The 22,130-nt window shown below is 48.4% G+C and overlaps 1 protein-coding gene across 1 annotated transcript in view; it reads left to right on the top strand.

Annotated features, from left to right (window-relative positions):
- Positions 1-9,095: 9,095 nt before the first annotated feature.
- The window catches only part of EIF2B5 (eukaryotic translation initiation factor 2B subunit epsilon), an 85,815-nt gene continuing 72,780 nt past the window's right edge, over positions 9,096-22,130 (top strand). The window contains exons 1-2 of the mRNA XM_086944466.1: positions 9,096-9,282; positions 14,336-14,460. Of these exons, the coding sequence (XP_086800592.1) occupies positions 9,130-9,282; positions 14,336-14,460 (278 nt within the window). The 5' untranslated portion in view covers positions 9,096-9,129. The remainder of the gene's footprint in view (positions 9,283-14,335; positions 14,461-22,130) is intronic.

Below are 22,130 nucleotides of genomic sequence, written 5' to 3'. Positions count from 1 at the left end.
CTGGGAGAAATGAGGGGTGCTGGGAGATAGTGGGCAGGGCTAGGTGAGAGCAGAAGATGAGGAAAAAACAAGGAGAAACAGTGAAAAACGAGGCACAAGCAGCAGAAAGCACTCAAAACAGGAAGGAAGCAGCGTGGTGCAGCAGCCCAGGAGAGCTTGTCCTGGGAACTGCTCAAGGGGGTCGCGCTGCTGCCACTATTAAGTAGGTCCTGGGAGGAGGGAGGGGAGCTGGGAGGCGGTGGATGGGGATACGAGGGAGCGGAAGATGAGGATATAAACTAGGAAAAACAGTGAAAAATTAGGCAAAAGCAGGAGGAATCACTCAGAAACGCAGGGGAGAGGAAGGAGGAAACAGTGAAACACGAGACAAGAGCAGGAGAAAGCAGTTAGAAAAATGGGGGGAAAGGAAGGTGAAAGCAGTAAAAATTAGGTAAAAGCTGAAGAAAGCGCTCAGATGACTGCAGAGTAGTGCAGCAGCACAGGAGAGCTGGACCTGGGGATGTTGATGTGGTCCTTACATTTTTGAGATCTTGGCATGCGAATGATGATCTCTCAAGGAAGCCATTGTCGGCTAAATTGACTCTCCTTTTGTGCCTCATTTCATGGAGGTGGGTGTCAGATGTAAATGCTCTGGACATAGCAGGTAGAGTATTTTCACCTTCAGAGGTCTCTTTTCGGATCTCTAACCGTACAAAGACTAATTCAGGTTGTGTAAGCTATGCAGCATTTTCAGACAATCAGAAATTGTGTGTAGTTAAATGTCTTAAAGCTTATGATATTGCACCCATGAGCTTCGCAGGGACCAGTCTGGTCAGCTATTTATTTCACTCCAAAAAACATTTTGACCAGTTTCTTCAGTGACTTTGGCCAGGTGAGTCAGGTGGCTTTTAGCTGAAGGTGGGATTGATGTATCCGCCTTTGGAGAGCACTCAGTTCGATGCGCCATGGCTTCCAAATCATATTCAATGGAGTCTTGGTTGGAAGACATTATGGCAGCTGGAGAATGGTCCTCTGATTCGACCTTTAAGATGTTTTAACACTAATCCTATAGTGAATGTAGCTTGGTTGGTGGTACCACAGCTTTAAACAAGCATATCCGAAGCCTCAGGTCCTGACATAGAATACACATTTTTCTACTTAATGCGTCAAGAATTGTCAATTCTATTAAGGACATGGAGCCTAGTATTATAGTCCCATTGTGATATTTTAAGGACATTAAATAAAAATGTACTTATCTCTGTATGAGCAGTAACAAAAGAAGGAAGATGGCTGCCAGTGCTGGGAACTTATGCATGTTCAATGTTCTAGACTTTTTTTTTTTTTTTTTTTTGAAAAACCTTTATTATTCCTTCACAGTTTTACACAGCTTGTCGCCTACAACCCGAATGGGCCGGCCGCTATTCAAGGTGTCAAAGGAAAACGTTCTTTACAATACAATTGTGCTGGTAACTGCCAAAGTCATGAAGGTAAAGATCGGTAAGCGAGCAGTGAAGGTTAAATACGAATGGTCCATGCATGGTGAATGAGGTTTTCATTTTCTGTTTTTACCTAAAGAAAGAACATTCAAAACTCCGGGAAATCACAGTACGATCAATGAGTATGCTTATTGACAGTTAGACATGAGCTTATTCCTGAGTCGAAACCAGCCTCATGCACGCCCACAAGGCAAGTTAGGGTGTGAGCGAACCATCTCTACCCCCCCATCTCCCCCTGCAGTACCCCCCCCATTAATCTGCCCTCCTCATTCCAACCCGTCCTCCTCATCCGAGTCTAACGGGTCGTTCTCAGGTAGTGGATCGCAGATGTCGCCCCGGTAGGCGTTCCATGGGGACCGCACCTTGTTCCATTTGGCCGGACAGGCCCTGTTCAAGTAAACCGCCCTTTCTGCAATCATGGCCCTGTCCATGTTTATGCACCACTGTGAGGCCGTCGGGGGTTCCGCCACCCCCCAGCGCTGCGCGATGTCTCGCTTAGCCACCATCATCCCCAATGTTACCCAGAGGCGGCCATGCCGGGACAAGTCAGTTGGCTCCCACACGTTGAGGAGGCATCGTCGCGGCTCTGGCAACACTGAGACCCCCAGCGCCTGTGACACTGTGCGCATGACCCGACGCCAATAGGTGTGTATAACTGAACAATCCCAGAATGTGTGAAAGAGTGTGCCCTCCTCCCCGCAGCCTCACAAGCAGAAGGGGTCAGGGGACCATTGTATGCGGTGAAGCAGAGTCCTGGTGTAATATGTCCTATGTAGAACTTTAAATTGGATGAGCCTCATTCTGGCCGATATGCCCGCTTCCTTAGGGGAAGCCAGTGCCTCGTTCCATTCATGTTCATCCAGCTCGCCCACTTCCTGCTCCCATTTCTCCTTAAGAGACACTAGCGGGTCTGGGGAATTGTTAAGGAGTTTTCGGTAAGTGAGGGAGGTGGCCTTTTCTATCATATAGTCCGTCAGGAGGCGATCTTCTAGCGGGGAGGACTCGGGGAGAGTCGATCCCGCTGGGATAGCTGCCAGTAATGCATGACGGATTTGGACATACCGATAGGTTTCATGTGGTCCTAGGTCATAGATCTCCTTCAAACGGGCAAAGGTGATAACTCCCCCACGCTCCCACATGTCCCCCACCGTAGAGATGCCGATATCGTCCCAACGGGAGAACCCCTTACTGATCCGAAGATTGACTAGGGCTCGGGTGTCCCAGAGTGGAGTGAGCTTAGTGAGTGTGTCTTTCCACCCTAGCGCAGCTGTGGCTGCGTGCCAGGTGGCCACTGTGAGCCTTGTAGGGCCCCTCAGCGATCTGAGTTTCCGTCGGTCATAAAGCGGTGCCAGCAGGTTATTGGTGCCCAGTTGAGCCCTATCTGCCTGGAATGCTGGGTCCGATTGCGATGCATGCAGCCACTGGTTGATAGGTCTGAGCTGCGCCGCCCAGTAGTAGAGATACAGGTTGGGGAGTGCGATGCCGCCCTCGTACCAGCTCCTACAGAGCTTGGCGTGTGCTATACGTGCCGGGCGGTTGCCCCATAGCAGTCCAGAGACCACTGCCGCCACTCTCCTGAAGTATTTTTTTGGGACAGCGAATGGGGTATTGTCTAGGATATATAGGAAGCGGGGCAGGGATTTCATCTTAAACAGGGCTGCTTTCCCCAACATCGTCAACGGCAACCCCGCCCAAAAGCTTGCATCTTGTTTGAGGCGGTCAAGCGGTGGCAAGAGGTTCAGCTTTTCATGTTCTGCTGGGTCACCCGTGACGTGGATACCTAGGTACTTGAATGAGGAGCCGGCCAACCGCAGAGGGCAGTCCGGACCAAGCGTTGGGTGACCACCGGTCAGGGCGTACAACTCTGATTTATCCCAGTTAATAGTGTAGCCTGACATCTCGCCGTGGCCATTACAGAGGCGCAAGAGGGCCGGTATGCCCTGATCTGGGTCTGTCAGGTACACCAGCATATCGTCCGCATAAAGCGATATGCGTTCCTCCCATCCCTCCCTCCATTTAATCCCTTTAAGTAAAGGGGTGGTCCTGATGCGGATAGCCAGAGGCTCCAGTGAGAGTGCAAAAAGAAGGGGGGAGAGAGGGCATCCTTGTCGGGTGCCACGCTTGAGCGGGAAGGAGCGTGAAATGTGGCCGTTTGCTACCACGTGTGCCACCGGAGCAGTGTACAGCAATTTGATCCAGGAGATGAAAATGGGTCCAAATCCCATATACTGAAGGACCTCAAAGAGATAGGCCCACTCCACCATGTCAAAGGCCATCTTCGCATCAAGCGCCAATATAGCCGCGGGTTCGCCTATGTCATCCGCTCTCGCTATCACCCCGTGCACCCGTCTGAGATTGAGCGAGGTGTTCCTGTGGGGCATGAACCCTGACTGGTCCGGGTGTATAAGATCGGACAGATGGGGCATGAGACGATTTGCTAGGAGCTTTGCTAGAATTTTACTTTCCGCGTTAAGCAAAGATATAGGGCGGTATGAGGAGCAGTACTCGGGGGGCTTACCAGGCTTAGGAATAGCCACAATCGTGGCCGTCCGTTGGTCTAATGGGAGCAGCCCCTTACCACGACATTCTTCGTACATTTTGAGCAGGTACGGGCTAAGAACGTCTGTACGTGCTTGGAACCATTCGACTGGGATGCCGTTTGGCCCCAACGCTTTGCCCGTACGGAGGGCCCCAATGGCTATCCGCAGTTCGTCAGCGGTAAATGGTGCCTCCAGCTCCGCCACGGCCTCCGGTAGCAGTGTCGGGATGTTTAGGTCGTATAGTGCGCTTTGGGCTGCAATCGCGGTGATGTCCCGTTCCGGGGTGTATACTTTTTCAAAATGGGTAGCCAGTGCCTCTACCACGCGATCCGGGTCCGTCTGAGTCCTACCCTCCTCGTCCTCGACTTGCTGGATCCCTCTGGAGCTACCCCCTCTCTTATCGAGCCAGGCCAGCATCTTTCCCGCTTTGTCTCCAACATCGTATACTCGATTCTGTGTGTCTGAGATGTGTCCTTGTGTGATGAGCCGTGCGTGGTCTGTATATAGGCGCTGAGCAAGCGCGAGTGCATGTGCTGTGTCATCCGTGGGGTCGGCTTCGTGGGCAGTGGTGGCCTCGGGCAGCCGGAGCTCATGGGCCGCGTATTCAGCTGCCTGCTCCCTTCTGTGTGACGTTATAGAGCTGATAGCTTGCCCCCTCAAGACTGTCTTGTAGGCCTCCCAGAGGACCTCAGCCGAGGCTGCGGTCGGTTCGTTTTCTATGAAATAATGTGTTGTGGCGGTCTGCAGGGCCTTCCTGACCTTGGGGACTTTAAGATAAGAGGCGTGCACGGGGAAAACGCGGCGGCGTGTTCGTGTCCGTGAGGTGATGGTGAGAGTCAGTGGTGAGTGGTCTGAGATGCCCCTAGGGTGTATGAGCACCTCCTCTACGCGCTGCAACCCATCCCCCAACGCCAGGAAGTAATCAATGCGGGATAGACTATTGTGGACGGTGGAGTGGAATGTGAACTGTCGCAGTGCAGGGTGAACATGGCGCCAAACGTCCACCAGCCCCAGTGCCTCTGTGAAGCGCTGAAACCTGGAGGGTCCCCCCGGGAGGGCAGTTGCTGGGAACTTGTCAAGCTGTGGGTCTGCAGTTGCGTTGAAGTCCCCGCCTAGAAGCATGTCTCCCTCAGGAAGGGACAGCAAGAAGTCGCCCAGGGCTGGCAACATCACCGAGTGCAATGAAGGTGGGATGTAAACTGAGACTATTGTTAAGGGGCGCCTGTCCCATTGTCCTGCCACTGCCGCAAAGCAGCCCTGTGTATCAGTCCTAGTGCTAAGGGAGATGAAGTTGGAAGATTTTCTGATTAGGATGCCTGTACCCCGGGACCCAGTGGAGAATTCAGAGTGGGCCAACATTTTATACCCCCTTCTGTCCAGGGCCTTGGTAGCGCTGCCCATTAGGTGGGTCTCCTGGAGGAGTATTAGGTCAGGTTTGTGACGTTTCACCTCGGACAGAACGAGGCCGCGTTTCACTTTATCACCTAGGCCGCGCACGTTCCAGGCAAGGAGTCGGAGGGCGGAGCCGCCCATCTGCGTTTCCTCCATTCTTATTGCGTTAAGCGGTTCATCCACCATCAGTAAAAATCAGAAGCATAAACCATCGGCATAGACTCCACCGGCCCAGCAACATTTCAATAACCATCATAGCTCATAGTACAGTTTGAGATCGATTCTGTGAATGTCCCGTAAAAACGAACAAACCCCCCCAACCCCCCCCACCCTGCCTCCCTGCCAAACGGACTCAAAACTGCCCGCCACCCCAACTTAGCAGAGTGCTTACACCATGCCAAAAACAGAGTACTTGCGTGTCGGGGGAGAGTGTCCCCCAAAGCAGGCGGTCCCTCTGCTGTCCTCGGGTTGTCCGGGCCAGCGTCCAAGAACGACTTAATGAGCAATTGTAGTGGGAGTAAAGTCCAGGTCACACATTCAGTCCCTCACGGTGGTTTCATTCGCCTCCAGCGGCCCCAACTTGGTCCCGCGACGGCGATCCATTTGCGCTGCCCCTGGTCGACGATTGTGAGCCCGGCCGGCCCTCCTCTTCTGTCCTGTTGCGTCGACGACTGGAAGTGCGGTCCACCGTGCGCCATCCATCCAGCCATTCTCTTGCGGACTCAGCCGAGTCAAAGAACCAGACCTTCTTGTCGGCCACCACTCTCAATCGGGCCGGAAACAACATGGAGTATGGCAGTTCTTGTTCGCGGAGCGTTTTTTTTACCTCGAAGAAGGTCCTCCTTCTGCGGGTGACCTCCGCCGTGTAGTCCGGGAAGAAGGATATCCGTGAATTTTGGATTTGGATGGGCGGTGCCACTCTGGCTGCCTGGAGGACTGCATCGCGGTCTCTAAAGTTAAAGAGTCTCGCCAGGATGGGGCGCGGGGCGGCCCCCGGCGTAGGTGTCCCGCCAGGGACCCGGTGGGCCCGCTCCACTGTGAAGAAATTGGAGAGTCCCTTCGGGGCCAGTTTTGTCTTTATAAGTTCCTCAACGTACAGATCCATGGCTCCCTTTGTTTCCGACTCCGGAACTCCTAAGATACGGACGTTGTTGCGTCTGGAGCGCCCTTCATGGTCGTCCAGTTTGCTTTTAAGAAGTTTATTGTCCGCCTGCAGTCTCTCCATGGCCACTTGTAGGTCGGAGACGTCCTCTATCAACGATTAAGTCACCACCTCCACCTGCTTCACTCTTTCACTCATTTTCTGAAGGTCGGCTCTAATAAGGGTAACCTCGGCCGCAGTCGAACCCACCGTGGCCTGAACCTGTTCCAGTGCGCGCAGTACATCGTCCAACGTGGCCTTTTTTGTCCCGTCGTTGTCCGCGTCCTTTCCCAGTGATTTCCGCTGCTCAGGTTGAGTGGACGTCTGGTTATCATAAGCAAATTTTCCGAGCTTCGCCTGGGCGGCGGTTTGCCGTGTCCCCTTCCCCGCCATTTTCCCTCTGCGGCGAGACACCGTTTGTGCTGGAGCGGGCCGATCGCCCGTGGCCGGCCGCTTGGGGGGTGGGCTACACAGAAGGTTCAGTCTGGGTACAGGCCAGGGGTCGCTGACGATGGCAAGGTGCTGCCGGCGGCCGCGGGGCTGTTGCGGCCCCGGCAAGGTCAGGCAAGATGGCGACCGCTGCTTCGCAGGTTCCACAGTGTATGTCGAGTGCAGCAAAGGGGGCACCACGGCGTAGCGCCACTGGATATGCCGTGTGAAGGGTGAAGTGGTCGCTGGGATGGAATGCCAGCCGGTGGTGTCGAGTGTTGTCGTCAGCGGCTACTTCCGGTTGATCGTGCCGGGGAGGGTTGACTTCCGCCCGGCCCAAGGTTCCACTCGACACCAGTGCTCGCCTCGTGCCACCAGGCCTCTCGTCCGTGAGTGGCACGAATGAAGATTCGTCCCGTTGCTGAGGTCTGAGCGCTCCCAAATTTTTCTTGTGTGCGCCATTCGGTCACCGCACCCAGGACACCCCTTCTGGAATGATCAGTGAACGGATAGGCATGCGGATTGTTGCGGGACGCCGCCTTGCTACGGGAGCCTCTCTAGGTTGCTGCCGCCATCATCGGCTGCTAGCCACGCCCCCAATGTTCTAGACTTTTGTTAATGTTCTAATTCTAGCTATTCTTGTTGCTGCTGTGTAAGGAGCAATAAAGGATTACTGCATAATATTGGCCTCCGGGCCTTGCCATAAAACTAATGATTACTCATATGTTATCGTGATTCGTTGCCCTCCCGCTTCTTCAGTTACTATTCAGGTTTTATGATTGATTCTCTTGTTTGAAAGGCACAGATACCAAATTGACTCAAACATTTTCTGGGGAACATTTGCTGAGTTGCAAGGATAAAGAAAGGGAATTGTGCTCCTGGATTCCTGGACGTCAAGATGAATGTCTGGAGTTGGTCAGCAGTTTGGAGTTGGTCCTGGATTCCGTGTTGGAGAGAGGCCATTCATACTTGGTTGGAACCGTGATTTATTTAGCTAGAAAAATATGTATGCCTCAGCGGGTTTCACCCAAGAGGGGCTGGCTTTGCATGACTTGGAGTTTGCACTGCTAGTAACCTGCTCCTACAGGTCAGTGCAAAACACATTTGTCACACTCTCTCTGCCTTCCATAGCGCTTTTTCGATGTATTTATTTAGGCATTTTTATATAGCACAAACTTTACCCAGAGGAACTTTACCCAGAGTGCTTTAAAATAGAGCAAAGTAAATTACATAAGGAATGAGAGTAGCATGGAAGTAGGTACAACTACTTATAGGTACTCGTGGTGAAAGTTACAAGAGGAGAGGATGTAGCCCGGCTAGAGCAGTCGACCTTGAAGCTGGGGAACCGGGTCCGAGTCTCGGCAAGAACACTCAGCATCCTGTGATTCTGGGCAAATCACTTAATCTCCCTGTACCTAACAAAAATGAATGTGTCCTTGTGTAACGAAACTGGTGCTCTGATACCTGATATCTTTGGGTCTAGTTTGCGTTGTATAAATCTCTACAAAAAAACAGGTTACAGATACATTTAGTATTATAAAATACGAAGAAGTGGCACCAGTAGGGTAAATTACAAATATCATAAATTGCAGATTAACACGTTACTGATACAATAAAGTTGATCAAATATGAAAAGTTGGCGCAAATATGGTAATACAAAAACAGAATCCATATGCTCCTGACTGGTAAGGAAAAAACGTGTATTTGAATTTCTGGTATCTGTTTGTTTTGAACGCCTGCTGTGAATTTTGTAGTAAAGAAAGAGTAGAATAATCCTCGCCTCCATATCCTTAATATAATTTAAACATTCTTGGTTTGTCAGTTGCTGTATGGGCTGAGCAGAGCACAGACTGCTCCTGCTGGGGCTCTCACGTCTTAAATAAATACCATCTATGAATTTACAATTTTATAATTTCCATTACAGAAGCAATTATAGAAAGAGCTTTTATATTGTTTCACAGTACCAGGTGAAGTGCGCATAGGACGTCCAACTCGTTGCCTGGTAACGCGTCCACATGTCCTTCTTTTGTTTTGATGTCTATATGCTGTAGTCTCTTTTCTCTGTCCGCAGCACTCTGCCACTGACAGCAGATCCGCGTGGCCCTGGTCTTTGACGTCATCGCGCGTGGCCCTCCGGCTTCAGCAGCTAGACATGGCGGCCACTGTTGCTAGTAGGGGAGGGAAGCGCCCGAGCAGTGGCGGCCGAGGGCCTGCTGAGCAGGACGAGGAGCCGCCCCTGCAGGCCGTGCTGGTGGCGGATAGCTTCAGCCGGCGCTTCAACCCCGTGAGCAAGGACCGGGCTCGGGTGAGTGGAGCTGGGACAGGGTGATGCCAGGCACATATGGTGGCGGGTACACAGGGCACTGGGTTGAATGGGGGATTTGGGCTAGAAATGTAGCCTAATGCGAGAGGGGTTGGGAGAGGTGAAGTCCTGCCAGGAGGAGCTGTGAGAGGCGCAGGAGATCCCACCCAGACCTCTGCCTGTGGGAGATAAGGACTATTGCAAACTTCACTCTACCCCTACTGTGTTTTAGTGAAGTATTGTAAAGTCTGCTGGCTATACTACGATTGGTGTTGTATTTACTTGTTTACACTTCGAATTCTTTGTAGACTTCTGCGCCTTTCACCATTTGCATCTTGAGTTTTGTCTCTGTGGCCTGCATTGGCAGGTGGTACCTCGCACAAAGCTGAACTGTGCAGGAGTTGTCTTGCAGCCACCAGTAGTGTGATGAATGTTTTGACTACATCTGTTTCATATTTTTTAAGAGCAAGAGCATACACATAAACTATTCTGACGTCAATACTTTGAATGTTTGACTTGGTATGTTTTGTCATTTTAACCCAGTACGCCCAAAATCACACACACTTGCCTCATCTTGAATGACTGCATGGCCCTCTTTATTTCTTTTTAAAAAAAATATTTTTATTTGGATTTTTCCCCCATTTTATATTTGTACAGGGCACACAAATACATACAGGGTAATAGAAATTAACATATAAGATAATATAACATCCAGATTATATAATCCATCAGTGTATCTCAAGCTATACATTTTAAAGAGATGTAAATAATAACATTACAGTCCTAATATAGTTTCATCAAATATAATCAAAACATATAAAATCTTAAGTCCAACAAAATTATTAAGTCGTTGAGTCACTCCTTTTATTAACTCCTATCCTGGATCTATGTCTCTCCATCTTTGAATAGGTTCCCATATTTCCTTACCTATTTTCTTTCAAGATTACATATATTCAGTAACTTCATTAACCATTGATGAAATGTGGGTGGTATGCGGTCCAGCCATGCTGTGGTAATACATAGTCTCAAAACAGCCATAGCTAAAAATATAAAATATTCATAAGATACCTGGGAGCACTCTGATTTATTCCAAGCATTACCACTGCTGGAGTAAGTGTAATTTCTATACTCAATGCATTTTTAAGAAATAGTTCGATTTCATCAAAGGTGGTTTTTAGATGGGTACACATCGGGAGCATATGGACAAGATCAGCTTCATCACTGTCACATCTTGGACATGTAATTCCAGCTGTACCTCCCCATTGCGCTATCCTGGCGGGTGTATGATATAGTAGGTAAAGAGTCTTGTAATGTTGTGATTGGAGTGGTGCTAAACATAGGAGTTTCTGACCCAATTCCAATGATCTATGAAAACAGTTCTTCTCAACCCCCAGTTTCTGTATCCACTTATTCTCAAACTTATCCAGATCATCAGCTTGATTCTCTATCAACTCAGAATAAAATCTTCTTATTGTGCCCTCTGTGCCATTCTCTAAATGTCCAAGATGGGATTTGAATTAAATCCCTCCACCCCTCCAGTTTTTGTCGTGATAAAGCTTCTTATTTGCAGATACTTAAAGAAAGGAGTTGTATCCAGCCCATATATTGCTTGTAGACCGCTAAATTGCATTACCCCCTGTGCTCCCATAATATCCCCCACCTTCGTGATCCCGCGACTTGCCCACTCGTTAAAAACCACCCTTGAAAATATCTCATCAGGGAGATTAGGATTACCTTTAAACCTAGTGTAGGCATTATATCTTCCAAGTCCGAACTTTTTAGCAAATGACTTCCAAATCCTATGTGCTGCTTTAATTGTTTTAAATTTAGTCCTCTTAAAATAACTATGGTCAGTAATTTTTAAGAAAAGATTCTCAGCATGATCTCCTAAAGCCAATGTGTAAATTGCTAGGGTTCCTAACTGATCTTGTCCTTCATTTTCTCCCCCTCCTAATAACCCTGCATGTATTGAAGGGATGCCGCCCAGTAATATAGTTTTAAATCTGGCAAGGCCCATCCACCACGCTCCCTAGGTAGAGCCATAAATCTTAATGCCCTTCTGGTCTTTCCATGCGACCAGACAAATCGGTTTATCATATGCTCCAATGTTTTGAACCATTTCGGCTCAAATAATAAAGGTATAGCCCTAAATACGTATAAAGATTTTGGTAAGAAAATCATTTTAATTATATTTGTTCGTCCTACTATTGAAAAGTGTATGTTGTGTAACCTGTCTAATTCCTTCTTTGCTTTACTTATTATAGGTGCTATATTTGCCTCCACTAATTTATCTAGATCCGCTGTAATTGTTACCCCTAAATAAACTCCGCTTTCCACCGCTGTAATTGTTACCCCTAAATAAACTCCGCTTTCCACCACCCGACTATCTAAGCAATGTGCTTTACAGTTTTTAATGATCTGTGTTTTCGTGGTGTTGAGCGTAACCTGACACTTCTCCAAACTGTTGGGCTTCCATCTCGACCATTGCCATTGCTTCAATAGGTTTAGGAGTCACAATCGCATCGTCGTCTGCGTAGGCCAGAATTTTGCATTGGATTCCATAAGTGTCTACTGGGCAGATATTATTGTTTAATTCTATGCGGCGTATATACGGGTCCATATAGAGAGCGAACAGGAGCGGGGAGCAGGGGCACCCCTGTCGCGTTCCCCTCTTTATTTTAAATGGAAGTGTATATCCAGTATTTACTCGAATGCGAGCAGTTGGGGCCTCATATAATACCTGAATCGCTCTCACCATTCCCTCTCCAAAGCCCAGCCTCCTCAATATAGACCATAGAAAGTCCCAGGAGACCCGATCGAAAGCTTTTTCAGCGTCCAATAACATAATCGCTATCGGGTCTCCTGTTATCTCTGCAACATCAAGAAGGGTAATGACTTTTCGTATATGGTGGGTGGTGCCTCTCCCCGGTATAAACCCGTGCTGGTTAATGCTCACAAGTCTATTGATTACTTTGGCTACTCTAAGAGCCAATGCCTTCGAATATATTTTTGTATCTGCATTCATCAATGTTATGGGTCTGTATGATCCAGGTTGGTCAGTTGGTTTGCCCTTTTTCAAAATTATGACAATATCTGCGCCTGCCCAGCTTTTCGGGATGGATGCCCCCCCCCCCTGCGCCTGCTGCATTGTAGTTGTAAGATCCTGTTTAATTGTGTCCCAAAAAGTCTTAAAATATTCTACTGGAATCTGATCAGGTCCAGCAGCCTTCCCGGAAGGTAGACTAGTCAAGGCAGTAAAAATCTCATCGGCGCTCAAAGGCTCTTCTAGTCCCTTTGCCTCGTTCTCCAATAGCCTTGTTACTGGGACATCTCGGAGGTAATCGCCTATCTTAGAGGTGTAAGTTTGGTTCTCTTGATTTATATAATGAGGTATAGAATTTTCTAAATACTTCTCTTATTCCCTCTGTATCTGAGACTATTCTTCCTGCTTCGTCCTGAACCCCTCGCACTTGAGCCATAGACACGTTCTGCCTGGTTCGTATAGCCAAAGTTCATCCCACAGATTCATTAAACTCGTAGCATCTCTTTCTATTTGCTAAGTATGTTTTAGCAGCTTTGTTAGCTACGTTCTCCTGCGCCTCCATCTTTGCCTTAGCTATTTTTATTAATACTTGATCTAGAGGTGCTCCCCTTATGACGTTATTAGTTAACTCGTCCTCTGCTTCTATCACCGCTTTGATAAGGTCTTCCTCTTTTTGTCTTTCCCTCCTCCGGCTCGCTACACTGTAACTTATTATCTCCCCCGGAATAGCTGCCTTAAATGCATCTCAGACGTTCCCAGCTTCCGTACTACCTCTGTTGATATTTAAAAAATCAGTAATCCACTCTTTCATATGGGTAATATATGCCTCATCCTTTAACAGTCCCCTCTCAAATGTCCAAATGATCCGGTCTTTTACTGCTAAGGCTTATTGTTAAAACGAGAGGGTTATGGTCCGAAATTATACATGGTAGCTTTTCAATTTTTACTTTTGGTTGAAGAGAGTTTGAAGCAAAAAAGTAATCAAGCCTAACACATACCCTATGTGGTGCTGAATAATAAGTGAACCCCTGTTTATCCGGATAGATTGTCCCCCACACATCCATCAGAGCATTATTCCTTGCAAGGTTACCTAATAAACACCAAACTCTCCTTTTTCTACCCTGATACCCCCTATTAGAAACCAGTCCAAGCCCACCTGCCCCATTAATATTAAGATCTCCAGCTAAAATTATAGTTGGTGACCATGTGGACAATTCCAAGTCCAAAAAATCAAAGATGTCAGGATTATCATCCGTTGAGCCATATACACAACTTTACGCAAATACACTGGTCAATGTGTAAGTGTGCAAGAATTTAGGTTAACAAGTAAAGATGCACAGCCTCGTGCTTTGATCTCTCCCCTATAGTAGGATGTTTTATGTATGTATCTGGACGTGGTTGCCATTTACATTTTATGTGATTTTAGTTCTTATCAAACCTCCTTATATTAAGTGTTCATTTTTTTTTCTCTAATATGCTACCAAAATGCCTGTAGACCTGTTTCCAGAAAAGTAGCAGCATATTGTTATCTTGCATATGTATACTTAGTTAAGTAAATGCGAAAAGGAAGCACCCACTCTGCCCTTAAATCTTTTGAGGTAAATTAATTAATTTGAGTGCATTCTCTTCATGTAATCAAATGGATGAACCCCAAGAAAGCTAGATGAATTGACTACCCCTGCTAAGTTTAATGATTTGCTGCTCATTGATTGTACAGCTCTTGCTCCCTGTCCCAGTATATAACTTAGAATACATCTGATGGTGAAATCTCCATACCCCCGCCCCCCAATCTTGTTCTTAAGGATTGCATGATTATCTTATTGACTGTTGTCAAACCTACCTGTGACATCCCTGAGATGTGTGAGATTGCCTGCTTTGCACCTGAACGCAACAAATAAAGAAATCCGTGCTTGTCAGTGTTCTTATCTCTTCATGCCTGTTATCTCATTCACAAATCAAGGCATCCAACCATTCACATGATGTGCCCATTACATGTGTATGTTGTGTTTGTAGGTCCTCCTTCCCCTGGTCAATGTGGCATTGATCGATTATACCCTTGAATTCCTTACGGCTACTGGAGTCCAAGAGACCTTCATTTTTTGTTGCTGCATGAGCCAACAGATCAAGGAACATTTGCAGTAAGTAGTGCTTCTATTACCTAAATTCTCAGTCACCTACTTGTCTTGATGATCATGTTTCCTCGCTCTTCCCCAGTGCTGGAAATGGGGCCAGAATTGGATGCAGTGAACCAGCGTTGTATGAGTTAAGATTCTTCAGAAATACCTTTGCTGTTGTAAACCACATGTTCCTTTTCTCAATTGTGTTGTACTCTACGAATTGCATTCCTTTTGTACCTTAAGTAGAATCCCTGTACACATGATTTACGAAATCTGCGCCTGATATATATACCTTCTGTTAATTTGTGTACAGTGAAGCCTGGCACAGATTTTCTATACCACACACGGGCATGATTGCGTCAGATCCCTCGTTAAGGAACTGATCATCTGCAACTTTAGGTTGGAAGCTGGCTTGATCTTTCCTTTAGTTACATTCAGATGTCGGAAACTAGTTGACAGATACAGAGTTGTTGGCCTTGAGAATTCTCAGTCCCAGGTTTCGCCCGCTGGGATGTCATTGGCATCATACTTCTAAGGGATGTCTGGAAGGGCTCCCACATGGCCTCCTTTCTAGACCTTCAACAAACGTATTCCCATATCTGGAACACAATTCCACAAATGCCTTTAATTACCACATGTGTTACGGGTGCATGTTCCCCAGAGACACTGATTCTAGATTTGAGTTCATTGGAAGCAAATACCATGTTGGAGGCACTGGGTAAAGGGGTGGTGTCCCAGATATGTCATACTTTTATCATTAACGGCCCGAACACCGTAGCAACACTTCAAGCGCGCTGGGAAGGGTGGGTTGGTCCAATAGATTATGCATACTGGAGGGACACCTTGATGGCCCCTAGGGTTCTGACAGCGTGGTCACGTCTGTGCCTGGTGCAGACCTATTATTTGCACTGTCCAAAAGTAACTGCTTGTTGCTCTTTGGACCATGGCCTCCTAAGAACTGAAGGAGACCTCCAGAAAAAGACCATAAATAACTATGCTCCCATAAGAAAGCATTGCTGCATAAAGATGCATTGAATTGAACAATGTATTTACCTCTAAAAATTCATATTTAAAATAGTGCTTACTTGTTAATGAAGTTCTTGGTATCAAAATGTATATAAAAATCGGAGTTATTTTTAAAAATTGGTCTTGGATTTATTCTTGAGTGTGTCTCTCAAATTCAAATAACTTTAGTCGATCTGTTTTAAAAACATAGATCATAAAAGTACATACATTAAAATAATTTTCAAACAATGAAATCTAGGGGGCAGTAAATATACTTGTCAGGGGACGCTTCTGCCTGTTGTAGCGCTGTTCTTGGCGCTGCCGTTGGATTTCCACTTGCCTGCTGTACCTGTGGCCACTGCTTGCCGCACCCGCTTCGCGGGTGCCGCTTCGCCCCATTTGGCTGGGGGCTGCTGCTTTGTGACTCTGGTGAGGAGCCTGGAGTTGAGTGTGGGAGCGAGGCACAGCGGGGCTGCGAGCGTGTGCAGGGACTCCATGTTCCAGGAGTCCCTGCGTGACCTGTAAGACCTTCCGGTCCGCTCTCCCCGTGGCCCGCCCACCGCCCACAGGAGGGTACTTTACCTCATTCCGCCGCATAGCTCCTTGGGACGCTTCTGCCTGTTGTAGCGCTGTTCTTGGCGCTGCCGTTGGATTTCCACTTGCCTGCTGTACCTGTGGCCACTGCTTGCCGCACCCGCTTCGCGGGTGCCGCTTTGCCCCATTTGGCTGGGGGCTGCTGCTTTGTGACTCTGGTGAGGAGCCTGGAGTTGAGTGTGGGAGCGAGGCACAGCGGGGCTGCGAGCGTGTGCAGGGACTCCATGTTCCAGGAGTCCCTGCGTGACCTGTAAGACCTTCCGGTCCGCTCTCCCCGTGGCCCGCCCACCGCCCACAGGAGGGTACTTTACCTCATTCCGCCGCATAGCTCCTTGGGACGCTTCTGCCTGTTGTAGCGCTGTTCTTGGCGCTGCCGTTGGATTTCCACTTGCCTGCTGTACCTGTGGCCACTGCTTGCCGCACCCGCTTCGCGGGTGCCGCTTCGCCCCATTTGGCTGGGGGCTGCTGCTTTGTGACTCTGGTGAGGAGCCTGGAGTTGAGTGTGGGAGCGAGGCACAGCGGGGCTGCGAGCGTGTGCAGGGACTCCATTTTCCAGGAGTCCCTGCGTGACCTGTAAGACCTTCCGGTCCGCTCTCCCCGTGGCCCGCCCACCGCCCACAAACGGTCCATATATCCAGGTCTGGGTCTCCCGCGACGCGGGACGCGCGCGGGACTAAGCCCGGGGTTCGAGGACTGAGCGGACTGGACTGGCCTACTCTCTTTTGCCCGCTACTTCCTACTACAGAGGTCCGTAAAGTTCGATCCACGCCCTCCTTTTCTCATATACATTTTGTTGTTTGGCCTTGCCCCTTACTTAAGAAATGTGCACAAGAATAACCAGGAGTAAGGCCTCCAAAGGTGGTCACCCAATTAGTGGTCCAATGGATGACTTCATTACCCGCACTAACTTCGCTATTGACCAGGAAATATCCAAGCTTCAGACTCGGGTATCTCTCGAGTTGGCAGCGGCCAGAAGACTGTCTGAAGTCATTGCTACTTCCAAAAAATCCTCCTTGGGCTCTATAGCTGTGGCGGTCACTCCAGAGCGTCCTCCCATCCCCCACTGTATAATTTCCCAGGCAGAGGTACACCAGACTCCTCCTCAACTCATCCCTTCCCCACACCACACCTCACAACTCAATCTACTGGAAGTGAGCGCCCCCGTCACCTCTTGCGCCCAGAACGCTGTTCCTACCCTTCCCCCCCCAGTGGTTTTTAATGTCCCTAGTGTCCCTAGTGCCACCCAATTAAATCGGAAGGCTCGCTCTCGTTCCGCCTATTCACGGAAGAAGGCGAAAATCGCGGTGCCACAACACCTGACACCGACGAATGGCCCAACACCCACCATCAAAGTTGCTCGGCCGTTTGGGGAGCAGCCACCACTGGAGGGAGTTGGGGTGGGGACAACCACTGAGCAATTACCTGCTTCCACCCCAGTGACTGAAGGTCCACAGATAGATGGTTTGGGTAATAATGATAGGGAATTCATAGATCTGGTATGGGAATCCCTTAAAAAGCTCCTTTCCCCCTTAGATCTCAGACTTTCACGAATCAAAATAATCTACTTGAGATGGAAAAGAGCATTATTGCTCTGGCCACTCTTGGTTTAAGAAGTCTTGAGAATCAGGGCCTCCCTGTAGCCGATGCTATTTCTCCAGCTCCCATAGTGCAAACACACCAAAATCAGCCCACTATACCCACGATTGTACGACCGGTTCCTAAACCGAGGACTGTGAAGGTGGATCAAATACCTACTGTTACAATCCCTAAGGCCCCGAAGCGGACCCCAACCCACCTACCTGTCAATTCTAAAGCTGGGCTATCTTCAAAACTCCAGCCTGGCAAGGTAGCTATACCACCTACCCGGGACTTCCAGGTTAAGAACAATTTTAGAGGGGGCTATATTGACCTTCCCCCGGAAGCAAATGATTTTGTAGTTGTGTTGATGGGGGTTCCACAGATCAGCAATGGCCAATATGAGGATCATTGGTCCTTGAAAAATAAAATAATGCATTGGCTTAATGTCAATAGACCTATCCCCAATGGCCGTAGAAGTAAAGTGCTGATGGTGCGCAGAACTTCCTGGGTGGGCCCAACTAGGAAAACAAATGCGGGGGATTGCATAGTTGTAACTTTCGATGACCCGCACACAGCACAGCACATATGCTCGTGGCCTTGTAGTGAAGGGTCCTCTGTTATTCCGAAACCCTTGTCCTTCTTCTATCCCCCACGACCGATCCACAATCAGATGGACAATTGGTCACTAGTCCATCAACAACCAAGGAGAAACCATTTTAACCATCAAGTGGATCCTTTTTCACATTGGAATGGTTTCCCAATCTCAAATAGATTCGGGGGTCTGGAGGAAGTAGATTGACTCCTTAGGCACTCTGGTTCCCACACAGCGGGCAATGTACCATCTTTCCCAGCCCATGGGCGTCCCAGGTCCCATTGTGCAGGCATCGAACCCTCAGTAACTGTACATCCTCTTGGCCTAGTTCAAACACTACACAGCTCTATTTTTGAGGGGGGTTTGTTAGCTAAGAGTAGTGCAGATCAAGCCGAGCTGACTGTATTGGGAGCCTTTAGTCCACAAGGTAGGAATGCACAGTCGGAATCTTTGCATATCCTACCAAATGCCCCATTACAGGCCACACCTTCATCTGTAGGAAGTCAGTCTGAGGGAATTATGGTCCTTACAACCTCCCACAAAATTTCCCAATATGAGCCCCTTGACAGGTTGCCCCTAGCGGCTGTGCCATCTTCTACTGCATTTGCTTACTCCCCCAGTCAACCTATCACAGCTGTACCTCCGTTAAAGATTGTAAGCTGGAATGTGGCAGGGCTAAATCGGAACTTTGACAATCCCGAATGGAATGTGTTCATAGAGCCTTTTGACATTTGCATTTTGCAAGAAACCTGGATCTTGGACCCAAAACATAGAGTAGGATTTACCACCTATTTTGTCCCAGCTCTCCAACAAAGGGGTACAAAGGGTCGTCCATCTGGAGGCCTTTTAATATGGGTTAGAATTGCTTTGGGTTTAAAAGTGAGCGATAGGTCCACTCATTCTCCTGACTTGCAGAGGATCTCAATACATTGCGAGGGGGGCAAGATGTTAGAGGTCTTCAACCTATATCTGAGGGGCGCCAGGAGCGGGACATCAAGCCTACCTCAGACAGGTCTTAGCAATGACCTAGCTGCTTGCAAGATTGACTCTTATATTCTCCTTGCGGGCGACTTCAACTGTTGTTTCGAACCGCTGGCAAAGGAGGATATTTTGAATTCTTTCGAAGAAGATGCAAGAAGGGGTATTCCGACCTTGTCGCTGGATCCGATTCCCAAATGGTCACAAAGTGCGTTAGATATCAATGCACTCTGTTTAGAGCATAATTTGAGATCAGCGAATGGCCGCTCAAAATCGGACCTTATGGGAGCTCACACCTACAATAGACCGGGTCACTCCTCCAGAATCGATTTTATTATCCTGAACTATAATCTTTGGCCATTCCACTTGGATATGGAGGTTGTAGCATCTTGCGATAGCGACCACAACCCCCTTTGCTTAACCCTCTCTCCAAATTGGCAAAGCAAGAAGTACAAGCAAGCACCCACTTGGAAGTCATCCCATGAAATTGTTCCGTCCAATTGTGGTAGACGTTTGAAGTGGGCAAAAGTTAAAGCTGATGAGGCAAGGATGGCGCAAGCCGGGTCCATCTTGTCAGTGGTGGAGCCTCGGCTTGACGCTATAAGCCCAGCCAGTACTAAAGTCTTACCACTTTTTATAGAGACTATAGTATCACTGAGTAAATTGTTTACTATTCAATGTACCAAACCTAGGGTGGGTTCCAAAAGTGATTCTAATGCTAGAGACAAATGGTACTCTCCTAAATGTCGTATTGCTAAGGGGGAGCTTATTGCTGCAGTAAAAAGCAGGGACAAGGTCGCCATTAGTTCCGCGAGGAAATCTTACAAAAAAATAGTGGTTGAGGCAAAGGAGGCTCATGATTACCATTTCTGGTGTGACCTAACTGAAGCTAGTTCCTTGAAGGATTCCAAACGGTTTTGGGATCTCCTAAGAGCAAGGAACATGCCCATTGACCAACAAATAACCTGCAACATTCCGGGTGATGCTTGGTTTGCCCACTTCTCCAAGCTTTATTCTGTTGCACTGGACTTGTCTCCTCCATGCCCGGGATCTTTGGCCATTACAATAGCTAACTCTCTCCCTATAGACTTCCCTTTCACCAGTCAGGAAGTTGAAGGGGCTATTAGGAGCATTGTCCCCAACAAGGCTCCAGGCCCTGATGGTATCCCAGGGGACTTACTTAAATCCTACCCGGTAGTATGGAGCAGATTAATTGCTTTACTCTTAAATGAGGCTCTGCTAGGGGGATCCTTTCCTGACTCTTGGAGGGGCGCAGAAGTTGTGCCTATTTTTAAGAAAGGCAGCCGGGACGACCCAGCAAACTACCGCCCCATTAGCTTGCTGGACTCAACCCAGAAGGTTGCGGGGAAAGTTGTTCTGGGTAGGATCCTCCAATGGGCCGACGAGGAAAAGATCCTGTCTGATTTTCAGGCAGGTTTTAGAACAGGGACAGGCACCATCGAGCAAACATTCCGCCTTCTGATGATATATTGGAAGGTGGTGGTGCTGGGAGGGGGTACGTTATATCTAGTCTTTATAGACTTGAGAACGGCCTTCGACCTAGTCCCACGGGAACTGCTATGGAATGTCCTCGATGGTCTAGGACTACCCAACTACCTGTTGTTCTTGCTTAAAAAATTTCATGAAGGCAATTTCGCCCAGATCAGGTGGGGTGTCCAGGGAGAAAAAACATCTTGCATCCCAGTAGACAGGGGCGTCCGCCAGGGGTGTGTGCTTGCCCCCACTCTGTTTTCTCTATATGTCAACGGAGTGGTGGAGCATCTGCTGCAACACCCTGCGGATGCGCCTACCCTGGCGGGCAGAAAGATCCCAACGCTCCTGTTTGCGGATGACACCCTCCTGATCTCGAAATCTCCAGCTGGCATCCAGAAATTGCTTTCTAGCTTTAAATCCTTCTGTGATAGCAGGGGTTTAGCTATAAATATAAGCAAGACCAAATTCCTTGTCCTTAATCCCCCTAAGAAACCCGTCGCCCCACCTGTTTTAGACTCCACCCCCCTGGAGAGAGTCAAAGAATTTGACTACTTGGGAATTCGCTTGTGTGACTCAATGAGTTGGAAGGCACACCATCAAAAGGTGTTTCTGACGCACAAAAGAGTCACGGGTGTTTTGCTCAAGGAGCAACGAACCTCCTCATTGAAACCAATCGGGGCAGTGCTAGATATCTACAGAGCAAGGGTTGTAAGCGCAGCTTTATATGGCGCCGATCTGTGGGGTACGCAGAGAGTTGATACATTGGCAAAGATGGAAAACAACTTCCATAAAGATCTGATGAGGCTACCCCACAGCACTCCTACAATCCCCCTCTTGTTGGATGCAGGCACTCGCCCAATCTGCGAGCAAGCAAAACTGCGCCCCCTGCTACTTTGGTCCCGGGTATGGAATGTCCCATAATTGTGTAGTTACGCTGACGCCCTGAAAGATCTGTTGTCTCTCCCAGGTTGTAATAAGATACCCTGGTTTAGGGAGGTAAAACGATTGCTCTATGAGCTGGGATTGGGAGATGCTTGGGCCAACAAAACATCTCCACCCAAGCTGCTTCTAAAGAATGCCTACTGGCTATGGGTAAAAAATAACAGAATGCGTAACTCCAATCTTTGCAAATCTGTTGCCCAATTTTTACTAGTTAAAGATCTCCCCTTCAGGGAACCTTATTTGGACCTAATCCACAGCTCTGGAGACAGATCACTCTACTTCAAATTTAGGGTGGGTGTTCTCCCCTTAGGATTGTTTACTTCCTCCTGGAATCCTCCCTTTCAAACAGTCCCATTTTGTCCATTTTGCGACTCAAGGGTTGAGTCTGACGCCCACCTTCTGTTTGAGTGCAGTGTTTATGCAGCCCCTAGATTGAAATGGTTAAAGCCCTTGTGCAGAAGTCTGGGAACAAGATCACATCTAGAAGCACTACGTATATTGCGCTCTG

This window comes from Lissotriton vulgaris, chromosome 11 (assembly GCF_964263255.1).
Source record: "Lissotriton vulgaris chromosome 11, aLisVul1.2, whole genome shotgun sequence".
Taxonomy (NCBI): domain Eukaryota; kingdom Metazoa; phylum Chordata; class Amphibia; order Caudata; family Salamandridae; genus Lissotriton; species Lissotriton vulgaris.
This window is presented reverse-complemented; position numbering and strand designations above follow the sequence as displayed.